The sequence below is a fragment of the Tachypleus tridentatus genome, chromosome 6 (assembly GCF_004210375.1).
Source record: "Tachypleus tridentatus isolate NWPU-2018 chromosome 6, ASM421037v1, whole genome shotgun sequence".
NCBI lineage: Eukaryota > Metazoa > Arthropoda > Merostomata > Xiphosura > Limulidae > Tachypleus > Tachypleus tridentatus.
In genome coordinates this window covers 25,583,787-25,609,698 of record NC_134830.1, presented here as the reverse complement: position 1 = coordinate 25,609,698, position 25,912 = coordinate 25,583,787, and the positions used below count along the sequence as shown (strand labels likewise).

The following is a 25,912-nucleotide window of genomic DNA, read 5'->3' as shown; positions in this document are numbered from 1 at the left end:
CCACATAAATTTCTTCGGCAGAAAACAATTAGATTTGTTTGTTTGCAATTACACACAAAGTTACACGACTGGCTGTCTGTGTTACGCCCACCACGAGTATCGAAACACGGTTTCTAGTGTTTTAAGTCCGCAAACATACCATGGTGCCACTGGGTGGGGGGAATGAGTTGCTTTACTACATAGAGTTTTTATATGTTTTATAAATCTCTTCAAATTACGAGATAATTTATCACGTTTATTAATTAGTTATCCACAAAGAATAAATTAATTTAATGACATTGAAATGTCAAAAAATTTATTCTTTATTTTTGGGCCAAATCATGAAAAACAAGCAGTCGGACATTATGTAACATATATTTCACCTCTGTTAAATTCAGTGTAAATATCGAGAATATTAAAACTTACTGATGTTGTCACTTTGCAACAAAGATCTCATTAACCTATATTTAAACTGTTAGATACGAAATAATCAGAACAAACATAGAAAGTAGAAAGTGCACTCAGAAGTGTGAAATGTTCGTTTCTCTAAAGAAGTACGTTACTGGTCAACTCGAATAGATTTGTTCAGTGATTGGCTATAGTGAAGCAAATAATACGCTGTCTTACGAGATTGATTAGATGGGTCTAGGCGAGCTACTGGCGTGAATGCATTATATCATTCTGAGACGAAGAAGCATACGATGATGGGTAATTCTCGTTCAAAAACAATTTTTCCTGATGAAAACAACAAAACCAAACAGGAATGCTCCAGTCTGGTCTACCAAACGTTTCGTAAAATTAACTATTACTTTGGTTTCATGGGAGGGTGCTTCTTACTAGACTTAACACGGAGTGGTCGAGAAGACTTACGTTCGAAAAGATGCAGTTTTCTGACAATCTACTCGATGTTCCTATGGATATTTGGGCTATCTTACGGTGTTTATACAATATATTTATTCCAAATATCCTCTTTTGAGTTTACAAAATACATACGATTACTGAATTTTGTAACTTTCACATCCCTCCTGTTGAGTTCCACCTTTTCTACTATAGTTTCATGGTATAAAGGAACTCATTGCAGTTTAATTTTGAAAAGATTGATTGTCCTGGAAAAGAAATTAATTTTATTCCAAAGCAAAATCAAAAATACAGTATCTTTCAAACATTGTAATGTGGTTATATACTGTAATATGTCTTTCTTTCGTATTGCTTTCGGTAACAATCCGTTTTTACCTTAACCCTTTGTTTAGTTTCCATCTCAGAAATATACCTATTATCTTTGCATTTTTTGTCTTTCACTTACTTTTGATAGGATGGGAGCAGTTGTACAACATCTATATTATTTATTTTGCTTTTTTTCTTAGCAATTTATTTGATTCATTGAATACACGCGTCCGAGAAATAATAAACACTAGAGATAGATCAGTTTCTTCGAATTTGAAAATTTGAGAATACTTCATGTTAGGTTATGTGAGCTTGTGAAAGATACAGATGAATTTCTTTCTCCTGGCATACTTATTATGTTTTTCAACAGAATTTTGTTTTGTTGTGTTTCTGGAACATTGATGGCATACTCCCAAAAATATGGAATGATGATTCATCTGGTTACCTCTTTCATAGTTCTTTTCACTGGAATGTTCATCGCTTGCCTGTTTTCAGAAAATATGGAAAATAAGGTGAGATTAGTAAGATATACGTTAAACGAGAATATAACCATAGTTATGACGTTTTAATATTAAACTGATAAAATACTATAATGTTAATTTTAAATGTTTCTTCAAATTGAAAAATACCTTTATACTAGAGTGAAAATATTTACCTGTCTGAAAAAATATTATTAAAGTAAGTGTATGAATATTTATATCATTAAATATATGAGTGTAGACAAAAACCTCACAAGTAACACGAACGCACTTTAAACACTAGAACAGTTTATTTCAGCAAGCACTGTAAACCTCAACTACATTTTCGTGTCAACAGCATGATAAAGGTCATCGTCAATGGCTACCAAAGTCTTATCAGGTGGTCAGTGGATTCCTGAAGATAGGTACTCTTGGGCCTTAAAACAAATTGTTAGTGTACCGTACATTTTAACCCAAACAAAAAAATAGAGATTCGTTTTTTAATGTTGAATATTCTTCCGAACACCAAAATCTTCATGGATTCCTCATTACACCCGTTATTTACCACTTCTGTAAGAGGTTAGGATAAAAGAGTCATTATCTACATTAGATATACTGAATCTAATATTTTCTACCGTACTATTGCCATATCATATTGTTTAGTTTCGGAAATATTACTTTACGTAAAGCTTTCGATCGCTTGGCTTAATTTTAAACCCGGCAACGTCGTTGCACCTATCATGTGCAAAAAAGTGAATTTAACTATTAGTTTGGTTTCTTATGTTTATGTTAAAATATATAAAATGTGGAAGACAGCTTCCACCACCATTTTGTATGGCATTGAAAACGTATTATACGACATTGGTTAAAGATCATATAAAATAAGGTTATCAGCTTTAATTTTTTTAAACTGTTTTGCTCTGACTGACCTTTAAGTGTTCTGTTATTCTCTGTAGGTGTCTCCAATAAATGTTGAATTATAGCTCTTGCCTGATTATGACAAAAAATCGTGTTTTATTTTTCTGTATACTAATTTGGGCAACCAGTTCTTCACAATTGTTCAAATTTTTCAGACAAAGCAGATTCATTTGAAATGTCTGCAGTAATTAAGTAAAATTGTTGGGAACTTCTATCTATGAAACTGGTTTAGTTTGAATTTCGCGTAAAGCTGCACGAGGGCTATCTGCGCTAGCCGTCCCTAATTTAGCAATGTAAGACTAGACTTAAGGCAGCTAGTCATCACTGCACACCGACAACTCTTAGGCTACTCTTTTAGCAACGAAGAGTGAAATTGACTGCCACACTATAACGCCCCTGGAAGGGTAAGCATGTTTAGTGTGACAGGGATGGCAACCCGTGACCCTCGGATTACGAGTCGAGTGCCTTAAATACCTGTCCATGCCAGGCCGTCACAAAGAGAAAGAACAGTCTTCATGAATAATTCCTTTTTGTCCTGCATATCTAGCCCAGATTAAAACTTTGAAGCACGTATAAATTTTCCCGCATTTCATAACGTTACAAAAGAGACTGCAATTGTTTATATATCGCTTATATATATATATTTGTATGTGCATATTATAAATAAATAAATATATGTATTGCACTGGGACTAATTCATTTTTAAATCCATTTTTGCTACGTTTTAAAGTCCAACGATGTCTAAACTTTTCCACTGGGTATAATATTGAGTTGAAATGAATGGTAGATATGGACTGTCTTCTATTAAAATTCCTCCTAAATTATGCATTTTGTGATTTATTTTTGTGTTTTGCTCTGAAGATGTGAATACAATTAAACTATATTGTAGTTGCATGTTATGCTGTTACTGTCTCATTGAATAGTAAAATTTGACTATAACTCTTTAACTGTACACACACACAGCTACCAAAGTTTCAAACACGTATATGCGGCAAAATGATGCAAACCACGAATGAAGGTTCAAAGTCTGAGTACAATCATAAAACCTGCTAATAACAGATTTAACACTTTGTAAACACTTTATAACAAGTGTAAGTGACTTGTCACAAGTCATCTTGTCATATGGGTTTGACGTACATTAAATGTGTAATACTCTTAAAAGCTGGTGCGAAAACCTTTTATGTTTATCTATCTCTTAGAAATGCATGGAAGTAGTTCTTTACTTGTTCATTTAATTGCCCAATAGATCAAATGCCACCAATATGTCTACATGTGTAATTTTCGTTAGGAACACTTTAGCTTAAACCCAGATATGAATATAAATTTATATATATATATATTGATAAAAAATGTGAATGTGTACTTTATTCCTTTAACATTTATGGTAGGTTTAATTGTACATTGGAACGACAATAATTACCATAGGGAAGAGAACCATACTCTCATTTTAATGACTTCATAGTTCCTGCTGGTCGTCCTTGCATTATTGAATTATTATTGTCATATAGTTTGAAATATGTTATTTTACTAAGATGATATGTAATTTTTGTACAGTAGCTTCCATGAGGTCGATAACGTTACCTATCTATTAGGATTAAAATATTAATAATTAGGACTTAACAGTAAACAGAAAGTAATGCAGACACGTTATAAACTTTTTAAGTTAAAATCTAACACTCTTATTTTTATATCAAATGGCATACAACTATTAAGTTTACCAATAATATAACTTTTTACACAAAATGAACAAATATCCCTGGTCACTTTCTACATTACAAAAAACACAGTAAATGTTCTACCGTATTCAAATATAGAAAATTCGATTTATATTTTCGTTCTTTCCATTACTTAAATGGTAACATTAAAGCTTAATATTCTGCAGCATTATGTGTTATAAACAAGTAATCATTGTAATTTCAAATAACCAGACAATAAATATCAGCTTCCATCACCTGTACAATATGGCACCTGTAATATTTCACGTATAATGTAAGGTTTTACTAATTACTCCACATTCGACCTCAATAAATATTTCAAGAAATATTATATTCACAAATAGATCACCTCCTAAGTACTATAAGAATCACCAATCCAAAATATTTTAAATAGTTTTCCTTATGTAATAAAAGTAGCTAATGTTAACTAAACATTCTAGTGTAATATGAAGCATTTTAAACATATTTCCAAATAATTCTGTGAAAAGAACTTTAGGCCAGGTGGGTTACGGCGTTCGACGCGTAATCTGAGGGTCAAGGGTTCGAATCCGCTTCGCACCAAACATGCTCACCCTTTCAGCATAAGGGTGACGTTTTATGCATTATGGAATTCTTTCATGGCATATCATTATATGCCACAGATATAATGTGGCAATCAATCCTACTAATCTTTGGTAAAAGAGTAGCGCAAGATTTGGTGGTGGGCGGTGTGACTAGCTGCCTTTCCTTTAGTCTTACATTGTTCAATTATGGACGACTGTCGCAGATAGCCCTCATGTAGCTTTGCGCGAAATTCAAAACAAACAAATACCTCAGTTAACATACGGTTAATGTATCGAGAATGTTAAACCTTACTGATGTTGTTACTTCACAACAAAGAACTTATTAACTTATATATACGGTTAGTTACTAAATAATTAGGACAAGTATAGAACGATGACAATGTGATGTCTATTACCTTAAAATAAATGCTATTGATTTACTCGGCTAGACATGTTTTATGATTGGCTATAGCAAAGCAAAGTCTGCGCTGTCATACGTGATGACAGAAAAGGACTGACGCATGGTATTCCGTTGAATCCTAAGCACACTATATCACTCCTATTCGAAGTATAACATGGCGGACTCTTCTCATTTACCAACAATTTTCCTTAGTGAAAACAACAAAACCAAACGGGAATGCTTTAGTCTGGTTTACCAAAGTTTTCGAAGGATTAGCTGGTTTTCCGTATCTTGGGATGGTACTCTTCAGCAGAGTTAACACAGAGCGGACCAGAAGATGTCCGTACAAAAGATGTAATTTCATGGTAATCTACCCAGTGTTTCTATGGATACTTGTGTTGTCTTGTGGTATTTATATGCTCCCTTTATCTCAAGCCCCCTCTTCTAAATTTAATGAATTCTCACGTATACTCAACTATGTAAACTTCACAGTCTTTCTATCGAATTGTATGGTTTCTACTATGGTTTCATGGTATAAAGGACCACACTGCATTTCAATTGTGAAAAAGCTAATTGTCATGGAAAACGAAATTTGCTTCCTCAGAAAGCAAAAAATTAAAACTAAATATTTTTCGAACATAATAATGTTGTTTTTGTTCGTTATAGTCCCTTCTTACGTATTGTTTGTGGTTTTATTCAACCTGTATTTAAACTCTATGCTTAGTTTCGATTACCGGAGTATATCTTTGTTTATCACAAGTTTTATCCTTACTTATTTTCTTATAGGCTGGGGACAATACTATGTCACTTACGTTTCTTATTTTTCGTTTGTTTTCAGCAGTTTATTTGATTTTCTGAACGAAAGACTCCGAGACATAACAAACACTGTAGATGTAGCGGAATTTGAAAACTTGAGAATACTTCATGTTAGGTTATGTGAGCTTGTTAAAGATACAGATAAGTGTTTTTCTCCTGGCATACTTATTATGTTTTTCAATGGAATTTTGTTTTGTTGTATTTGTGGAACACTGATGGCATACTCCTCAAATAATGGAATGGTGATTGAACTGGTTACCTCTTTCATAGTTCTTTTCACTGGAATGTTCATCTCTTGCACGTTTTCAGAAAACATGCAAAATAAGGTAAGCATCACTAAGAAATACGTTAAATGATAAAATCATTGTAGTTGTGAGGTTTTACATTAAAGTTTAATGTTAATTTTAAACGTTTTGAAATAAATATGCAAAAACGACTCGTTTGGGTTGAGAAAATATTTTACATAGAAGAGCGAACAACGTTTTGTTCGGTTGGTCGAGATCTTTATATTATAGTCAAAATATTTATTTCTCTAAAAATATTATTATTAAAGTGCTTCATAAACTTCTATGCCAATAATTGCCACTATCCTATTAGTTGGAGTCGAGATGCCACTAAGAAAGGAGATTTCAAGCCTTAACTATAAATTGTTATTGAATACTAGTGTACCACACAGTTCGGCATAAATGAACAAAAAATACCAAATGTTAACGTGGAACATTTCTCTTATCATCCAAAATTAATTACTTCTCGATACATCCAACATCACAGCCATTGTTCACTATTTAGATGAAAATCAAACAATGCAATTGGCCTGTCTGAAATCTCATCTTGAATCCATCGTAACCGCTCAGGGCGGTATATAACAACGAGTAAGTTGACGCTAATTAACATCACTTTTTATTAACACAAAACCTGTCCTCTATTGACCAAATCCTTTGGTTAATATCTCTTAAAGTAGAATGACATTTTTGCTGTTTTGATAAGATAGTATCAATAAATATGAGAACTGTTGTAAGGGTATTTTTTTTCATCTAGGGATGTTCTTGTATCATTTAATAATATGTAATACACTATGGCTAAAGAGTATTGGTTCTGTAGTTAGAGCTATTCAACCTCATAGCTTTCGATCGCTAGATTTAACAACAACTTCGCAACGTTGTTACCCCTATAAAGTAAAAAGAAATGAATTTTATTATTAGTTTTATTTCGTTTGTTTATGTAATAAAAAATGAAAGAAAAAGATATAGGAGACTACCTTTACCAACAATTTGTATGGTATTAAAAAGGTATTATACGAAATATAATATAACAATGCCAGGTGTGTTAAGGCGTTCAACTCGTAATCTGAGGGTCGCGGGTTCGAATCGCAATCGCACCAAACATGATTGCCCTTTCAGCCGTGGGATCGTTATAATTTGACGGTCAATCCCATTATTCGTTGGTAAAAAGAGTAGCCCAAGAGTTGGCGGTGGGTGGTGATGAATAGCTGCCTTCCTTCTAGTCTTACACTGCTACATTAGGGACGGCTAGAGCAAATAGCCCTCGAGTAGCTTTTAGCGGAATTCTAAAACAAACAAACAGCCCTCTTTTAACACGAATTGTGTTATCACCTTAATGTGTTATGCTTTTGTGCTGTGATCTTTGTGTGTGATCGTTTCCATGTGTGTATACAATAAATGTTGAATTATAGTTACTGTCTTGTTTTGATTAAAAACATGTTTTATTTCTGTATTTTAATCAGGGCAGCCAGTTCTTCAAGATAGTTCAAACATTTAAGACAGAGCAGATTCCTTTGGAATCTTTGCAGCAAGTAAGTAAAATTGATAAGTTTCTAACATAATATCAGGATAAGCTAGAACACCTTAACATAAGAGAAGACAAAACATTATGATAATTATGATAGGGCAAAAGTTTTCGTAAAATCTTAGTATTACATTTCTAAAATCAAAATATATTACATGATATTTATATTCCTCCATCATTACTATTCAGTTTCATGGGAGAAATTTTGACTTTTCTTTGATATTCCAATGTCATCTGCTTTTCTGCACTTTAGATTACACGTATAAAATGTTCACGTATTGCTTTAATTATGAAGAAACACGCACTATTAATAGTATATTCTATTTAAACACACTTCATATTGTAACGTATGATAATATTAGACAGTAATACGGAATGAATCTGAAAACTGAATTATTTTTAATACCTAGAAATACTTGTGTAGGTCTAGTATAGAAAATGCGAAGACATTTATTGGTCATAAAATGAGAAATAAAATGAACAATAAAAACATCTTAATGTAAAAGACGTTAATAGGAACTAGACTGTTAAAATACCAGTGGCATATTTTCCGCGTCACCATCTTTCCCGGACGTAAACCAGCCCGCGGAGAGTTTTTAAAAAATAGTGCTTTAGTCGTTATAAAAATATTTGAAACATGTATGACCAGTACTAGCACAACTATATAATTACTGCAGTTTAGGAAAAGCAGTGACACAAGATGTTATTTATGTTTTAGTTATGTTTTACGTATAGTTGTGATAAAACAAATCTCCCGGCCAGCACACACCACTGTAAAATACATATTTCAATCAGAAGATATTTACTTTCTTTCTAAAATACTATTATTCAACGTTCAAAATATTTTTCGATAACCTTGAAACTGAAGAATTTAACGTTGGAATGCACGAGGAATAGCAACCACTAAGTGTATTCTTTGATATATTGTTCAGGCAGAGTATTCATAATGAAACTTTGTAGAATGGACGACAACTTTCGAAACGTCGTCCTCTACACATATGTCTTCACAACAGAGAGTTGCCGCCCATTCTAAAAAGTTTCATCAACGACTAGGTGATATGCACAAACCAAAGTCAACATTTTGAGCTAAAATAAAGTTGTGATCGAATAATTTATTAGGTTTTTTTTGGAAGCAAATATTTAACTCTTAAAGCGTAAATTTCAATAATTGTATTGGTCGCCAATTACATAAGGCTTATTGGTTGATCTTTGCAACTTAAGTTTTTGCTGAACTTTGAATTTAAAATATATTATTTCCATATCCACAGGTAATACTCTCCACTACGATAACCTCAGAAAATGGAATATGCTTTACTGCATCAGGTTTCTTTGCAATAAACCGTTCTTTGATGACAACTGTACGTACGCTTGAACGAATTGTCGTTCTATAAAGCATAAGGCAAAGCTAAAAATATATAAAAAATTGTAACAGTAAAGTTCAAAATAAAGTTCACTTTTTAAATCATAATAATAATAAATAAAAAGTTTTTATTGTTATTATCTTGGTAATAAAAGTCTTTTTTCAACTTTATTGTCAAAGTGTCTAATTCTCACCAGTACGTTTTACAACTTATGAAATATATATATTTATAAAATAAGTTTATCATGTTTCAATACCTGAGAGAAAGTTTAAAGTAGTTCTTATGAGCCACATATTTTTAGACTCTTACAACATATCATGTTTAATAAAGTTTCAAGCGTGTAACGTTCTTCTTAGATACATTGTAATACTGTATGAAAACGACGTTCTTTTGCTGCAATGACAATTTTCTTTACTCGCTGTTTCAACCAGAAACAGTAACTATAAATAACTTATCTTTCAAATGTACCAATAAACGTTTTTCTTTTCTAATATAAACGTAACTTTCTATGTTACGTTATCCAAACCCATCATTATATTCTAAAGTCCCCACCTGGTACAGCGGTAAGTCTTCGGATTTACAACGCTAAAATCAGTGGTTTGATTCCCGTCGGTAGACTCAGCAGAAAGCCCAATGTGGCTTTGTTATAAAAAAACGCACATATTCTAAAGATGGTTGGTATGGGTATTAAACCTTTAATTAAAATAAACCACAGAACAACGGTTCGACCTGTCTTAGGTCAGCTGCAGGTTAACTATCGTTATTTGTTTTCTAAAACCTCCTTTTATAAATATGTTTACACTTTCATAATAAAACGTAGGTAGTTAGCAAAGTCAGTAATCAATGTAGATCAACCCCTTAAAGGATTACAATATACTTAGTTGACAAACTAAATAATAGATGGATGAATGAATAGATAGTAAGTTTGGAAATTCAAGCCCGTCGACATTGAAATAAATTATCTTCTATTTTAAGAAAAAACTATTCGAGTTTTTCACAGTTTTATTTAAGAACAGAAGCTAATTTAAAATTGTTATCATTTTCTAGTTGATGTCGTTTCGCTGTAAACTATGTTATTAACATTAATAACAAAACATATTTCACGTTTCGCTTCAAACTGTCTCTTAATATCGGATAACTTTTTTGTTTTATTTTTTCCTTGTTTAGACTTTAGGAGTATTATATGTTTTTATTTTTATTTTTTTTACAGATCATTGGGGCTATTATAACCTACACTGTTATCATGATCCAGACTGGAGGAATATAAATCATTAATTATAAAAATGAACAACTCACTTCAAGAACGATTCTTAAAATTTTGAAAATTCATAATTATTCAAAACAATTATTATAATTGTTCTTTGAGAAATTTATTATACATTTAAAATATAATATTACAGTATTCATTATATTAAGAGCAACAATTTGCACTCACTCATACTTAGAGTTACTTGTAATTAAGTCACAAAGAGAAAAGACATTTTTTTATACGAAAATGTTCCTTCTTCTCCTATACGTTTAAACAATATTATACATTTCAGCAATGCATAATGTTTATACTGTTACAAATCTTACTGCAGTTTCTCAATATTGTATTTATTTATATTGGTGTTTATGTTTGCATACTATAAAGAAAGAATTTGACTTATCGTTTTGATATTATTTTATGGCATATTTTAATTCACTGAAGTCTAAAATTTCTTCTCATAATATTGTTGAGATCTAAAAATAGTATATCTTGACTGTCCTGTACTTAGATTATTGCTGACTTATGTGATCTGTATTTGTTTTTACACGAAGATCTGAATAACAATAAAGTGTACTGTAGTTATATCTTACCTGTTTCGAGGTTTTCGTTATTTTCGTTACTAATTGTACTAAACACATTTCTTTAACACGATAACAGCTCTTTCATTACTTTAAATCTAAAAATCTTTTGGGTATCATCTGATATCATAGTTTGATAATTATTTAAGTAAAATCAAGATATAGTCTCTCATAATGTATTTAGACATTAAATACATGTCTATCGTACTTAATAATCAGACGTACGTCAAGCTAAACTTCTGTGAAACAAACTGTTAAATAGGAAATGTAAAGCGTAGTTAAAAGCACCAAATATGCTCGCCCTTTCAACCGTGGAGGCATTATAAAGTGACGGTCAATCCCAATAATCGTTGGTAAAAGAGTAGCTAGTCTCAGAGTCGGTGATGAGTCGCAGTTGATGATGACTAGTTACCTTCTCTCTTGTCTTACACTGTTAAATAAAGAACGGCTAGCGTAGAAAATCCTCGTACATAACTTATCGTGGCGACCTAGCAACATGTCCTTACAAAACGCGTCGTCTGGTGGTACATTTTGGAAATATGACGTTTTATCTCCAATGTCATCACCCCTCATTCCTTACCCTCTCTCTGAGACAGATATTTACCGGGAGTCTGCATCCTTTGGATGCCGATATACCAATATAACTAATACCGTTATATTTTTGTTACATTTTTATCTAATTTTGTTTATAACTTTTTCTAAAATGTCTTTTTTTATCTCTAGTGCTGACAAGTATATTGTGTTTTGTTTCATAAATATCTTTATGATGAGGTTTCTAACACATGACTGTTGGATTAGGTTTGTTGATGACACGACCTAAACAATGATGATCGTTTTAAATCTGCCTAGTTTATATTTCAGTTTGAAAAAAGATAATTGTTTAATATTTCTCAGAAGTACTTATTAAAATGAATACCAGTGAGACGATACTCACCCACTGAAACTATACTTAGACTCCATGCCTCTATATTAAATATCATGTAACCAATTTTCTCAAAAATTAGCAATTTAGCATACTTATATAGACAGAGCATTTCGAAAACGAATTGAAACATATAAAACATTACTAATGATATATTTTATTGTGGTGTTATAAATAAACGTTCAATACAGAAAAAATACAATTAATCTTTTATCAATGTCCTAAAGTAAAACTAGTTAAAAACGTATCCATAAAACAAAACTTTTTTCCTATTTTAATACGACTAAAACAATAATTTAAACGTATTCAAATATATAGAGCCTTTAAATGTTGACCCTCAATTAATACAAAATCCTTTGGGCATTTTAAACTTTTATTCTATTTTTCATTTTATAATTTTATACAATTTTTCGACACGCATAGCAAATTGCATAACTCAGCAGATGGCGTATAACCTTTAGCACTTTTAACATTAGGGCTGTACAAAACCATGTGAAAGTAACATTTCGATTTTCCTTAGGTGTGGGTAGTAAAAGAAAGATGTATTTGTCTGACCTTAATCTCTCCATAATTTGTTTGTTTGTTTTGGAATTTTGCGCAAAGCTACTCGAGGGCTATTTGCGCTAGCCGTCACTAATTTAGCATTGTATGACCAGAGGGAAGGCTGTTCGTCATCACCACCCACTACCAACTCTTGAGCCACTCTTTCACCAACGAATACTGGGATTGACCGTCACATTATAACGCCCCACGGCTGAAAGGGCGAGCATGTGTGGTGCGACGGGGATTCGAACCCACGACTCTCGGATTACAAGTCGAACGTCTTAACCCACCTGGCCAGGCCAGGCCAGGCCTTCTTCTCCACAGACTAGCACAAAATCTATGATTTCTGTAAGCTTTACTGTTGTAACTGCTTTGAAATATTGCCTTCCCTGAAATATATTCAAAATAGTGCACACCTAAATGACAGTCAAAATTTACGTTTACATTTACAGATTTAATTTCACCCAACATTGCCAAAACTTATAACTACCCACATAAATTTCTTCGGCAGAAAACAATTAGATTTGTTTGTTTGCAATTACACACAAAGTTACACGACTGGCTGTCTGTGTTACGCCCACCACGAGTATCGAAACACGGTTTCTAGTGTTTTAAGTCCGCAAACATACCATGGTGCCACTGGGTGGGGGGAATGAGTTGCTTTACTACATAGAGTTTTTATATGTTTTATAAATCTCTTCAAATTACGAGATAATTTATCACGTTTATTAATTAGTTATCCACAAAGAATAAATTAATTTAATGACATTGAAATGTCAAAAATTTATTCTTTATTTTTAGGCCAAATCATGAAAAACAAGCAGTCGGACATTATGTAACATATATTTCACCTCTGTTAAATTCAGTGTAAATATCGAGAATATTAAAACTTACTGATGTTGTCACTTTGCAACAAAGATCTCATTAACCTATATTTAAACTGTTAGATACGAAATAATCAGAACAAACATAGAAAGTAGAAAGTGCACTCAGAAGTGTGAAATGTTCGTTTCTCTAAAGAAGTACGTTACTGGTCAACTCGAATAGATTTGTTCAGTGATTGGCTATAGTGAAGCAAATAATACGCTGTCTTACGAGATTGATTAGATGGGTCTAGGCGAGCTACTGGCGTGAATGCATTATATCATTCTGAGACGAAGAAGCATACGATGATGGGTAATTCTCGTTCAAAACAATTTTTCCTGATGAAAACAACAAAACCAAACAGGAATGCTCCAGTCTGGTCTACCAAACGTTTCGTAAAATTAACTATTACTTTGGTTTCATGGGAGGGTGCTTCTTACTAGACTTAACACGGAGTGGTCGAGAAGACTTACGTTCGAAAAGATGCAGTTTTCTGACAATCTACTCGATGTTCCTATGGATATTTGGGCTATCTTACGGTGTTTATACAATATATTTATTCCAAATATCCTCTTTTGAGTTTACAAAATACATACGATTACTGAATTTTGTAACTTTCACATCCCTCCTGTTGAGTTCCACCTTTTCTACTATAGTTTCATGGTATAAAGGAACTCATTGCAGTTTAATTTTGAAAAGATTGATTGTCCTGGAAAAGAAATTAATTTTATTCCAAAGCAAAATCAAAAATACAGTATCTTTCAAACATTGTAATGTGGTTATATACTGTAATATGTCTTTCTTTCGTATTGCTTTCGGTAACAATCCGTTTTACCTTAACCCTTTGTTTAGTTTCCATCTCAGAAATATACCTATTATCTTTGCATTTTTGTCTTTCACTTACTTTTGATAGGATGGGAGCAGTTGTACAACATCTATATTATTTATTTTGCTTTTTTTCTTAGCAATTTATTTGATTCATTGAATACACGCGTCCGAGAAATAATAAACACTAGAGATAGATCAGTTTCTTCGGAATTTGAAAATTTGAGAATACTTCATGTTAGGTTATGTGAGCTTGTGAAAGATACAGATGAATTTCTTTCTCCTGGCATACTTATTATGTTTTTCAACAGAATTTTGTTTTGTTGTGTTTCTGGAACATTGATGGCATACTCCCAAAATATGGAATGATGATTCATCTGGTTACCTCTTTCATAGTTCTTTTCACTGGAATGTTCATCGCTTGCCTGTTTTCAGAAAATATGGAAAATAAGGTGAGATTAGTAAGATATACGTTAAACGAGAATATAACTATAGTTATGACGTTTTAATATTAAACTGATAAAATACTATAATGTTAATTTTAAATGTTTCTTCAAATTGAACAATACCTTTATACTAGAGTGAAAATATTTACCTGTCTGAAAAAATATTATTAAAGTTAGTGTATGAATATTTATATCATTAAATATATGAGTGTAGACAAAAACCTCACAAGTAACACGAACGCACTTTAAACACTAGAACAGTTTATTTCAGCAAGCACTGTAAACCTCAACTACATTTTCGTGTCAACAGCATGATAAAGGTCATCGTCAATGGCTACCAAAGTCTTATCAGGTGGTCAGTGGATTCCTGAAGAAAGGTACTCTTGGGCCTTAAAACAAATTTTTAGTGTACCATACATTTTAACCCAAACAAAAAAATAGAGATTCGTTTTTTTAATGTTGAATATTCTTCCGAACACCAAAATCTTCATGGATTCCTCATTACACCCGTTATTTACCACTTCTGTAAGAGGTTAGGATAAAAGAGTCATTATCTACATTAGATATACTGAATCTAATATTTTCTACCGTACTATTGCCATATCATATTGTTTAGTTTCGGAAATATTACTTTACGTAAAGCTTTCGATCGCTTGGCTTAATTTTAAACCCGGCAACGTCGTTGCACCTATCATGTGCAAAAAAGTGAATTTAACTATTAGTTTGGTTTCTTATGTTTATGTTAAAATATATAAAATGTGGAAGACAGCTTCCACCACCATTTTGTATGGCATTGAAAACGTATTATACGACATTGGTTAAAGATCATATAAAATAAGGTTATCAGCTTTAATTTTTTTAAACTGTTTTGCTCTGACTGACCTTTAAGTGTTCTGTTATTCTCTGTAGGTGTCTCCAATAAATGTTGAATTATAGCTCTTGCCTGATTATGACAAAAAATCGTGTTTTATTTTTCTGTATACTAATTTGGGCAACCAGTTCTTCACAATTGTTCAAATTTTTCAGACAAAGCAGATTCATTTGAAATGTCTGCAGTAATTAAGTAAAAATTGTTGGGAACTTCTATCTATGAAACTGGTTTAGTTTGAATTTCGCGTAAAGCTGCACGAGGGCTATCTGCGCTAGCCGTCCCTAATTTAGCAATGTAAGACTAGACTTAAGGCAGCTAGTCATCACTGCACACCGACAACTCTTAGGCTACTCTTTTAGCAACGAAGAGTGAAATTGACTGCCACACTATAACGCCCCTGGAAGGGTAAGCATGTTTAGTGTGACAGGGATGGCAACCCGTGACCCTCGGATTACGAGTCGAGTGCCTTAAATACCTGTCCATGCCAGGCCGTCACAAAGAGAAAGAACAGTCTTCATGAATAATTCCTTTTTGTCCTGCATATCTAGCCCAGATTAAAACTTTGAAGCACGTATAAATTTTCCCGCATTTCATAACGTTACAAAAGAGACTGCAATTGTTTATATATCGCTTATATATATATATTTGTATGTGCATATTATAAATAAATAAATATATGTATTGCATTGGGACTAATTCATTTTTGCTACGTTTTAAAGTCCAACGATGTCTAAACTTTTCCACTGGGTATAATATTGAGTTGAAATGAATGGTAGATATGGACTGTCTTCTATTAAAATTCCTCCTAAATTATGCATTTTGTGATTTATTTTTGTGTTTTGCTCTGAAGATGTGAATACAATTAAACTATATTGTAGTTGCATGTTATGCTGTTACTGTCTCATTGAATAGTAAAATTTGACTATAACTCTTTAACTGTACACACACACAGCTACCAAAGTTTCAAACACGTATATGCGGCAAAATGATGCAAACCACGAATGAAGGTTCAAAGTCTGAGTACAATCATAAAACCTGCTAATAACAGATTTAACACTTTGTAAACACTTTATAACAAGTGTAAGTGACTTGTCACAAGTCATCTTGTCATATGGGTTTGACGTACATTAAATGTGTAATACTCTTAAAAGCTGGTGCGAAAACCTTTTATGTTTATCTATCTCTTAGAAATGCATGGAAGTAGTTCTTTACTTGTTCATTTAATTGCCCAATAGATCAAATGCCACCAATATGTCTACATGTGTAATTTTCGTTAGGAACACTTTAGCTTAAACCCAGATATGAATATAAATTTATATATATATATATTGATAAAAAATGTGAATGTGTACTTTATTCCTTTAACATTTATGGTAGGTTTAATTGTACATTGGAACGACAATAATTACCATAGGGAAGAGAACCATACTCTCATTTTAATGACTTCATAGTTCCTGCTGGTCGTCCTTGCATTATTGAATTATTATTGTCATATAGTTTGAAATATGTTATTTTACTAAGATGATATGTAATTTTTGTACAGTAGCTTCCATGAGGTCGATAACGTTACCTATCTATTAGGATTAAAATATTAATAATTAGGACTTAACAGTAAACAGAAAGTAATGCAGACACGTTATAAACTTTTTAAGTTAAAATCTAACACTCTTATTTTTATATCAAATGGCATACAACTATTAAGTTTACCAATAATATAACTTTTTACACAAAATGAACAAATATCCCTGGTCACTTTCTACATTACAAAAAACACAGTAAATGTTCTACCGTATTCAAATATAGAAAATTCGATTTATATTTTCGTTCTTTCCATTACTTAAATGGTAACATTAAAGCTTAATATTCTGCAGCATTATGTGTTATAAACAAGTAATCATTGTAATTTCAAATAACCAGACAATAAATATCAGCTTCCATCACCTGTACAATATGGCACCTGTAATATTTCACGTATAATGTAAGGTTTTTACTAATTACTCCACATTCGACCTCAATAAATATTTCAAGAAATATTATATTCACAAATAGATCACCTCCTAAGTACTATAAGAATCACCAATCCAAAATATTTTAAATAGTTTTCCTTATGTAATAAAAAGTAGCTAATGTTAACTAAACATTCTAGTGTAATATGAAGCATTTTAAACATATTTCCAAATAATTCTGTGAAAAGAACTTTAGGCCAGGTGGGTTACGGCGTTCGACGCGTAATCTGAGGGTCAAGGGTTCGAATCCGCTTCGCACCAAACATGCTCACCCTTTCAGCATAAGGGTGACGTTTTTATGCATTATGGAATTCTTTCATGGCATATCATTATATGCCACAGATATAATGTGGCAATCAATCCTACTAATCTTTGGTAAAAGAGTAGCGCAAGATTTGGTGGTGGGCGGTGTGACTAGCTGCCTTTCCTTTAGTCTTACATTGTTCAATTATGGACGACTGTCGCAGATAGCCCTCATGTAGCTTTGCGCGAAATTCAAAACAAACAAATACCTCAGTTAACATACGGTTAATGTATCGAGAATGTTAAACCTTACTGATGTTGTTACTTCACAACAAAGAACTTATTAACTTATATATACGGTTAGTTACTAAATAATTAGGACAAGTATAGAACGATGACAATGTGATGTCTATTACCTTAAAATAAATGCTATTGATTTACTCGGCTAGACATGTTTTATGATTGGCTATAGCAAAGCAAAGTCTGCGCTGTCATACGTGATGACAGAAAAGGACTGACGCATGGTATTCCGTTGAATCCTAAGCACACTATATCACTCCTATTCGAAGTATAACATGGCGGACTCTTCTCATTTACCAACAATTTTCCTTAGTGAAAACAACAAAACCAAACGGGAATGCTTTAGTCTGGTTTACCAAAGTTTTCGAAGGATTAGCTGGTTTTCCGTATCTTGGGATGGTACTCTTCAGCAGAGTTAACACAGAGCGGACCAGAAGATGTCCGTACAAAAGATGTAATTTCATGGTAATCTACCCAGTGTTTCTATGGATACTTGTGTTGTCTTGTGGTATTTATATGCTCCCTTTATCTCAAGCCCCTCTTCTAAATTTAATGAATTCTCACGTATACTCAACTATGTAAACTTCACAGTCTTTCTATCGAATTGTATGGTTTCTACTATGGTTTCATGGTATAAAGGACCACACTGCATTTCAATTGTGAAAAAGCTAATTGTCATGGAAAACGAAATTTGCTTCCTCAGAAAGCAAAAAAATTAAAACTAAATATTTTTCGAACATAATAATGTTGTTTTGTTCGTTATAGTCCCTTCTTACGTATTGTTTGTGGTTTTATTCAACCTGTATTTAAACTCTATGCTTAGTTTCGATTACCGGAGTATATCTTTGTTTATCACAAGTTTTATCCTTACTTATTTTCTTATAGGCTGGGGACAATACTATGTCACTTACGTTTCTTATTTTTCGTTTGTTTTCAGCAGTTTATTTGATTTTCTGAACGAAAGACTCGAGACATAACAAACACTGTAGATGTAGCGGAATTTGAAAACTTGAGAATACTTCATGTTAGGTTATGTGAGCTTGTTAAAGATACAGATAAGTGTTTTTCTCCTGGCATACTTATTATGTTTTTCAATGGAATTTTGTTTTGTTGTATTTGTGGAACACTGATGGCATACTCCTCAAATAATGGAATGGTGATTGAACTGGTTACCTCTTTCATAGTTCTTTTCACTGGAATGTTCATCTCTTGCACGTTTTCAGAAAACATGCAAAATAAGGTAAGCATCACTAAGAAATACGTTAAATGATAAAATCATTGTAGTTGTGAGGTTTTACATTAAAGTTTAATGTTAATTTTAAACGTTTTGAAATAAATATGCAAAAAACGACTCGTTTGGGTTGAGAAAATATTTTACATAGAAGAGCGAACAACGTTTTGTTCGGTTGGTCGAGATCTTTATATTATAGTCAAAATATTTATTTCTCTAAAAATATTATTATTAAAGTGCTTCATAAACTTCTATGCCAATAATTGCCACTATCCTATTAGTTGGAGTCGAGATGCCACTAAGAAAGGAGATTTCAAGCCTTAACTATAAATTGTTATTGAATACTAGTGTACCACACAGTTCGGCATAAATGAACAAAAAATACCAAATGTTAACGTGGAACATTTCTCTTATCATCAAAATTAATTACTTCTCGATACATCCAACATCACAGCCATTGTTCACTATTTAGATGAAAATCAAACAATGCAATTGGCCTGTCTGAAATCTCATCTTGAATCCATCGTAACCGCTCAGGGCGGTATATAACAACGAGTAAGTTGACGCTAATTAACATCACTTTTTATTAACACAAAACCTGTCCTCTATTGACCAAATCCTTTGGTTAATATCTCTTAAAGTAGAATGACATTTTTGCTGTTTTGATAAGATAGTATCAATAAATATGAGAACTGTTGTAAGGGTATTTTTTTTCATCTAGGGATGTTCTTGTATCATTTAATAATATGTAATACACTATGGCTAAAGAGTATTGGTTCTGTAGTTAGAGCTATTCAACCTCATAGCTTTCGATCGCTAGATTTAACAACAACTTCGCAACGTTGTTACCCCTATAAAGTAAAAAGAAATGAATTTTATTATTAGTTTTATTTCGTTTGTTTATGTAATAAAAAATGAAAGAAAAAGATATAGGAGACTACCTTTACCAACAATTTGTATGGTATTAAAAAGGTATTATACGAAATATAATATAACAATGCCAGGTGTGTTAAGGCGTTCAACTCGTAATCTGAGGGTCGCGGGTTCGAATCGCAATCGCACCAAACATGATTGCCCTTTCAGCCGTGGGATCGTTATAATTTGACGGTCAATCCCATTATTCGTTGGTAAAAAGAGTAGCCCAAGAGTTGGCGGTGGGTGGTGATGAATAGCTGCCTTCCTTCTAGTCTTACACTGCTACATTAGGGACGGCTAGAGCAAATAGCCCTCGAGTAGCTTTAGCGGAATTCTAAAACAAACAAACAGCCCTCTTTTAACACGAATTGTGTTATCACCTTAATGTGTTATGCTTTTGTGCTGTGATCTTTGTGTGTGATCGTTTCCATGTGTGTATACAATAAATGTTGAATTATAGTTACTGTCTTGTTTTTGATTAAAAACATGTTTTATTTCTGTATTTTAATCAGGGCAGCCAGTTCTTCAAGATAGTTCAAACATTTAAGACAGAGCAGATTCCTTTGGAATCTTTGCAGCAAGTAAGTAAAATTGATAAGTTTCTAACATAATATCAGGATAAGCTAGAACACCTTAACATAAGAGAAGACAAAACATTATGATAATTATGATAGGGCAAAAGTTTTCGTAAAATCTTAGTATTACATTTCTAAAATCAAAATATATTACATGATATTTATATTCCTCCATCATTACTATTCAGTTTCATGGGAGAAATTTTGACTTTTCTTTGATATTCCAATGTCATCTGCTTTTCTGCACTTTAGATTACACGTATAAAATGTTCACGTATTGCTTTAATTATGAAGAAACACGCACTATTAATAGTATATTCTATTTAAACACACTTCATATTGTAACGTATGATAATATTAGACAGTAATACGGAATGAATCTGAAAACTGAATTATTTTTAATACCTAGAAATACTTGTGTAGGTCTAGTATAGAAAATGCGAAGACATTTATTGGTCATAAAATGAGAAATAAAATGAACAATAAAACATCTTAATGTAAAAGACGTTAATAGGAACTAGACTGTTAAAATACCAGTGGCATATTTTCCGCGTCACCATCTTTCCCGGACGTAAACCAGCCCGCGGAGAGTTTTTAAAAATAGTGCTTTAGTCGTTATAAAAATATTTGAAACATGTATGACCAGTACTAGCACAACTATATAATTACTGCAGTTTAGGAAAAGCAGTGACACAAGATGTTATTTATGTTTTAGTTATGTTTTACGTATAGTTGTGATAAAACAAATCTCCCGGCCAGCACACACCACTGTAAAATACATATTTCAATCAGAAGATATTTACTTTCTTTCTAAAATACTATTATTCAACGTTCAAAATATTTTTCGATAACCTTGAAACTGAAGAATTTAACGTTGGAATGCACGAGGAATAGCAACCACTAAGTGTATTCTTTGATATATTGTTCAGGCAGAGTATTCATAATGAAACTTTGTAGAATGGACGACAACTTTCGAAACGTCGTCCTCTACACATATGTCTTCACAACAGAGAGTTGCCGCCCATTCTAAAAAAGTTTCATCAACGACTAGGTGATATGCACAAACCAAAAGTCAACATTTTTGAGCTAAAATAAAGTTGTGATCGAATAATTTATTAGGTTTTTTTTGGAAGCAAATATTTAACTCTTAAAGCGTAAATTTCAATAATTGTATTGGTCGCCAATTACATAAGGCTTATTGGTTGATCTTTGCAACTTAAGTTTTTGCTGAACTTTGAATTTAAAATATATTATTTCCATATCCACAGGTAATACTCTCCACTACGATAACCTCAGAAAATGGAATATGCTTTACTGCATCAGGTTTCTTTGCAATAAACCGTTCTTTGATGACAACTGTACGTACGCTTGAACGAATTGTCGTTCTATAAAGCATAAGGCAAAGCTAAAAATATATAAAAAATTGTAACAGTAAAGTTCAAAATAAAGTTCACTTTTTAAATCATAATAATAATAAATAAAAAAGTTTTTATTGTTATTATCTTGGTAATAAAAGTCTTTTTTCAACTTTATTGTCAAAGTGTCTAATTCTCACCAGTACGTTTTACAACTTATGAAATATATATATTTATAAAATAAGTTTATCATGTTTCAATACCTGAGAGAAAGTTTAAAGTAGTTCTTATGAGCCACATATTTTTAGACTCTTACAACATATCATGTTTAATAAAGTTTCAAGCGTGTAACGTTCTTCTTAGATACATTGTAATACTGTATGAAAACGACGTTCTTTTGCTGCAATGACAATTTTCTTTACTCGCTGTTTCAACCAGAAACAGTAACTATAAATAACTTATCTTTCAAATGTACCAATAAACGTTTTTTCTTTTCTAATATAAACGTAACTTTCTATGTTACGTTATCCAAACCCAATCATTATATTCTAAAAGTCCCCACCTGGTACAGCGGTAAGTCTTCGGATTTACAACGCTAAAATCAGTGGTTTGATTCCCGTCGGTAGACTCAGCAGAAAGCCCAATGTGGCTTTGTTATAAAAAAAACGCACATATTCTAAAGATGGTTGGTATGGGTATTAAACCTTTAATTAAAATAAACCACAGAACAACGGTTCGACCTGTCTTAGGTCAGCTGCAGGTTAACTATCGTTATTTGTTTTCTAAAACCTCCTTTTATAAATATGTTTACACTTTCATAATAAAACGTAGGTAGTTAGCAAAGTCAGTAATCAATGTAGATCAACCCCTTAAAGGATTACAATATACTTAGTTGACAAACTAAATAATAGATGGATGAATGAATAGATAGTAAGTTTGGAAATTCAAGCCCGTCGACATTGAAATAAATTATCTTCTATTTTAAGAAAAAACTATTCGAGTTTTTCACAGTTTTATTTAAGAACAGAAGCTAATTTAAAATTGTTATCATTTTCTAGTTGATGTCGTTTCGCTGTAAACTATGTTATTAACATTAATAACAAAACATATTTCACGTTTCGCTTCAAACTGTCTCTTAATATCGGATAACTTTTTTGTTTTATTTTTTCCTTGTTTAGACTTTAGGAGTATTATATGTTTTTTTTTTTATTTTTTTACAGATCATTGGGGCTATTATAACCTACACTGTTATCATGATCCAGACTGGAGGAATATAAATCATTAATTATAAAAATGAACAACTCACTTCAAGAACGATTCTTAAAATTTTGAAAATTCATAATTATTCAAAACAATTATTATAATTGTTCTTTGAGAAATTTATTATACATTTAAAATATAATATTACAGTATTCATTATATTAAGAGCAACAATTTGCACTCACTCATACTTAGAGTTACTTGTAATTAAGTCACAAAGAGAAAAGACATTTTTTATACGAAAATGTTCCTCCTTCTCCTGTACGTTTAAATAATATTATACATTTCAGCAATGCATAATGTTTATACTGTTACAAATCTTACTGCAGTTTCTCAATATTGTATTTATTTATATTGGTGTTTATGTTTGCATACTATAAAGAAAGAATTTGACTTATCGTTTTGATATTATTTTATGGCATATTTTAATTCACTGAAGTCTAAAATTTCTTCTCATAATATTGTTGAGATCTAAAAATAGTATATCTTGACTGTCCTGTACTTAGATTATTGCTGACTTATGTGATCTGTATTTGTTTTTACACGAAGATCTGAATAACAATAAAGTGTACTGTAGTTATATCTTACCTGTTTCGAGGTTTTCGTTATTTTCGTTACTAATTGTACTAAACACATTTCTTTAACACGATAACAGCTCTTTCATTACTTTAAATCTAAAAATCTTTTGGGTATCATCTGATATCATAGTTTAATAATTATTTAAGTAAAATCAAGATATAGTCTCTCTAATGTATTTAAACATTAAATACATGTCTATCGTACTTAATAATCAGACTACGTCAAGCTAAACTTCTGTGAAACAAACTGTTAAATAGGAAATGTAAAGCGTAGTTAAAAGCACCAAATATGCTCGCCCTTTCAACCGTGGAGGCATTATAAAGTGACGGTCAATCCCAATAATCGTTGGTAAAAGAGTAGCTAGTCTCAGAGTCGGTGATGAGTCGCAGTTGATGATGACTAGTTACCTTCTCTCTTGTCTTACACTGTTAAATAAAGAACGGCTAGCGTAGAAAATCCTCGTACATAACTTATCGTGGCGACCTAGCAACATGTCCTTACAAAACGCGTCGTCTGGTGGTACATTTTGGAAATATGACGTTTTATCTCCAATGTCATCACCCCTCATTCCTTACCCTCTCTCTGAGACAGATATTTACCGGGAGTCTGCATCCTTTGGATGCCGATATACCAATATAACTAATACCGTTATATTTTTTGTTACATTTTATCTAATTTTGTTTATAACTTTTCTAAAATGTCTTTTTTTATCTCTAGTGCTGACAAGTATATTGTGTTTTGTTTCATAAATATCTTTATGATGAGGTTTCTAACACATGACTGTTGGATTAGGTTTGTTGATGACACGACCTAAACAATGATGATCGTTTTAAATCTGCCTAGTTTATATTTCAGTTTGAAAAAAGATAATTGTTTAATATTTCTCAGAAGTACTTATTAAAATGAATACCAGTGAGACGATACTCACCCACTGAAACTATACTTAGACTCCATGCCTCTATATTAAATATCATGTAACCAATTTTCTCAAAAATTAGCAATTTAGCATACTTATATAGACAGAGCATTTCGAAAACGAATTGAAACATATAAAAACATTACTAATGATATATTTTATTGTGGTGTTATAAATAAACGTTCAATACAGAAAAAATACAATTAATCTTTTATCAATGTCCTAAAGTAAAACTAGTTAAAAACGTATCCATAAAACAAAACTTTTTTCCTATTTTAATACGACTAAAACAATAATTTAAACGTATTCAAATATATAGAGCCTTTAAATGTTGACCCTCAATTAATACAAAATCCTTTGGGCATTTTAAACTTTTATTCTATTTTTCATTTTATAATTTTATACAATTTTTCGACACGCATAGCAAATTGCATAACTCAGCAGATGGCGTATAACCTTTAGCACTTTTAACATTAGGGCTGTACAAAACCATGTGAAAGTAACATTTCGATTTTCCTTAGGTGTGGGTAGTAAAAGAAAGATGTATTTGTCTGACCTTAATCTCTCCATAATTTGTTTGTTTGTTTTGGAATTTTGCGCAAAGCTACTCGAGGGCTATTTGCGCTAGCCGTCACTAATTTAGCATTGTATGACCAGAGGGAAGGCTGTTCGTCATCACCACCCACTACCAACTCTTGAGCCACTCTTTCACCAACGAATACTGGGATTGACCGTCACATTATAACGCCCCACGGCTGAAAGGGCGAGCATGTGTGGTGCGACGGGGATTCGAACCCACGACTCTCGGATTACAAGTCGAACGTCTTAACCCACCTGGCCAGGCCAGGCCAGGCCTTCTTCTCCACAGACTAGCACAAAATCTATGATTTCTGTAAGCTTTACTGTTGTAACTGCTTTGAAATATTGCCTTCCCTGAAATATATTCAAAATAGTGCACACCTAAATGACAGTCAAAAATTTACGTTTACATTTACAGATTTAATTTCACCCAACATTGCCAAAACTTATAACTACCCACATAAATTTCTTCGGCAGAAAACAATTAGATTTGTTT

At 32.2% G+C, this 25,912-nt stretch overlaps 2 protein-coding genes across 2 annotated transcripts; both read left to right on the top strand.

The window, feature by feature from the left end:
• Positions 1–5,351: 5,351 nt before the first annotated feature.
• Positions 5,352–10,484, top strand: LOC143251566 (uncharacterized). The gene is made up of 5 exons (XM_076502839.1): positions 5,352–5,475; positions 5,963–6,318; positions 7,737–7,805; positions 9,067–9,156; positions 10,370–10,484. The coding sequence occupies exons 1-5, from the start codon at positions 5,352–5,354 to the stop codon at positions 10,424–10,426; spliced, it is 696 nt and encodes a 231-aa protein (XP_076358954.1). The 3' UTR covers positions 10,427–10,484.
• An 8,512-nt stretch (positions 10,485–18,996) lies between these two features.
• On the top strand, positions 18,997–23,417 carry LOC143254506 (uncharacterized). The gene is made up of 4 exons (XM_076509680.1): positions 18,997–19,246; positions 20,665–20,733; positions 21,996–22,085; positions 23,303–23,417. The coding sequence occupies exons 1-4, from the start codon at positions 19,091–19,093 to the stop codon at positions 23,357–23,359; spliced, it is 372 nt and encodes a 123-aa protein (XP_076365795.1). The 5' UTR covers positions 18,997–19,090; the 3' UTR covers positions 23,360–23,417.
• The last annotated feature ends 2,495 nt before the right edge of the window (positions 23,418–25,912 follow it).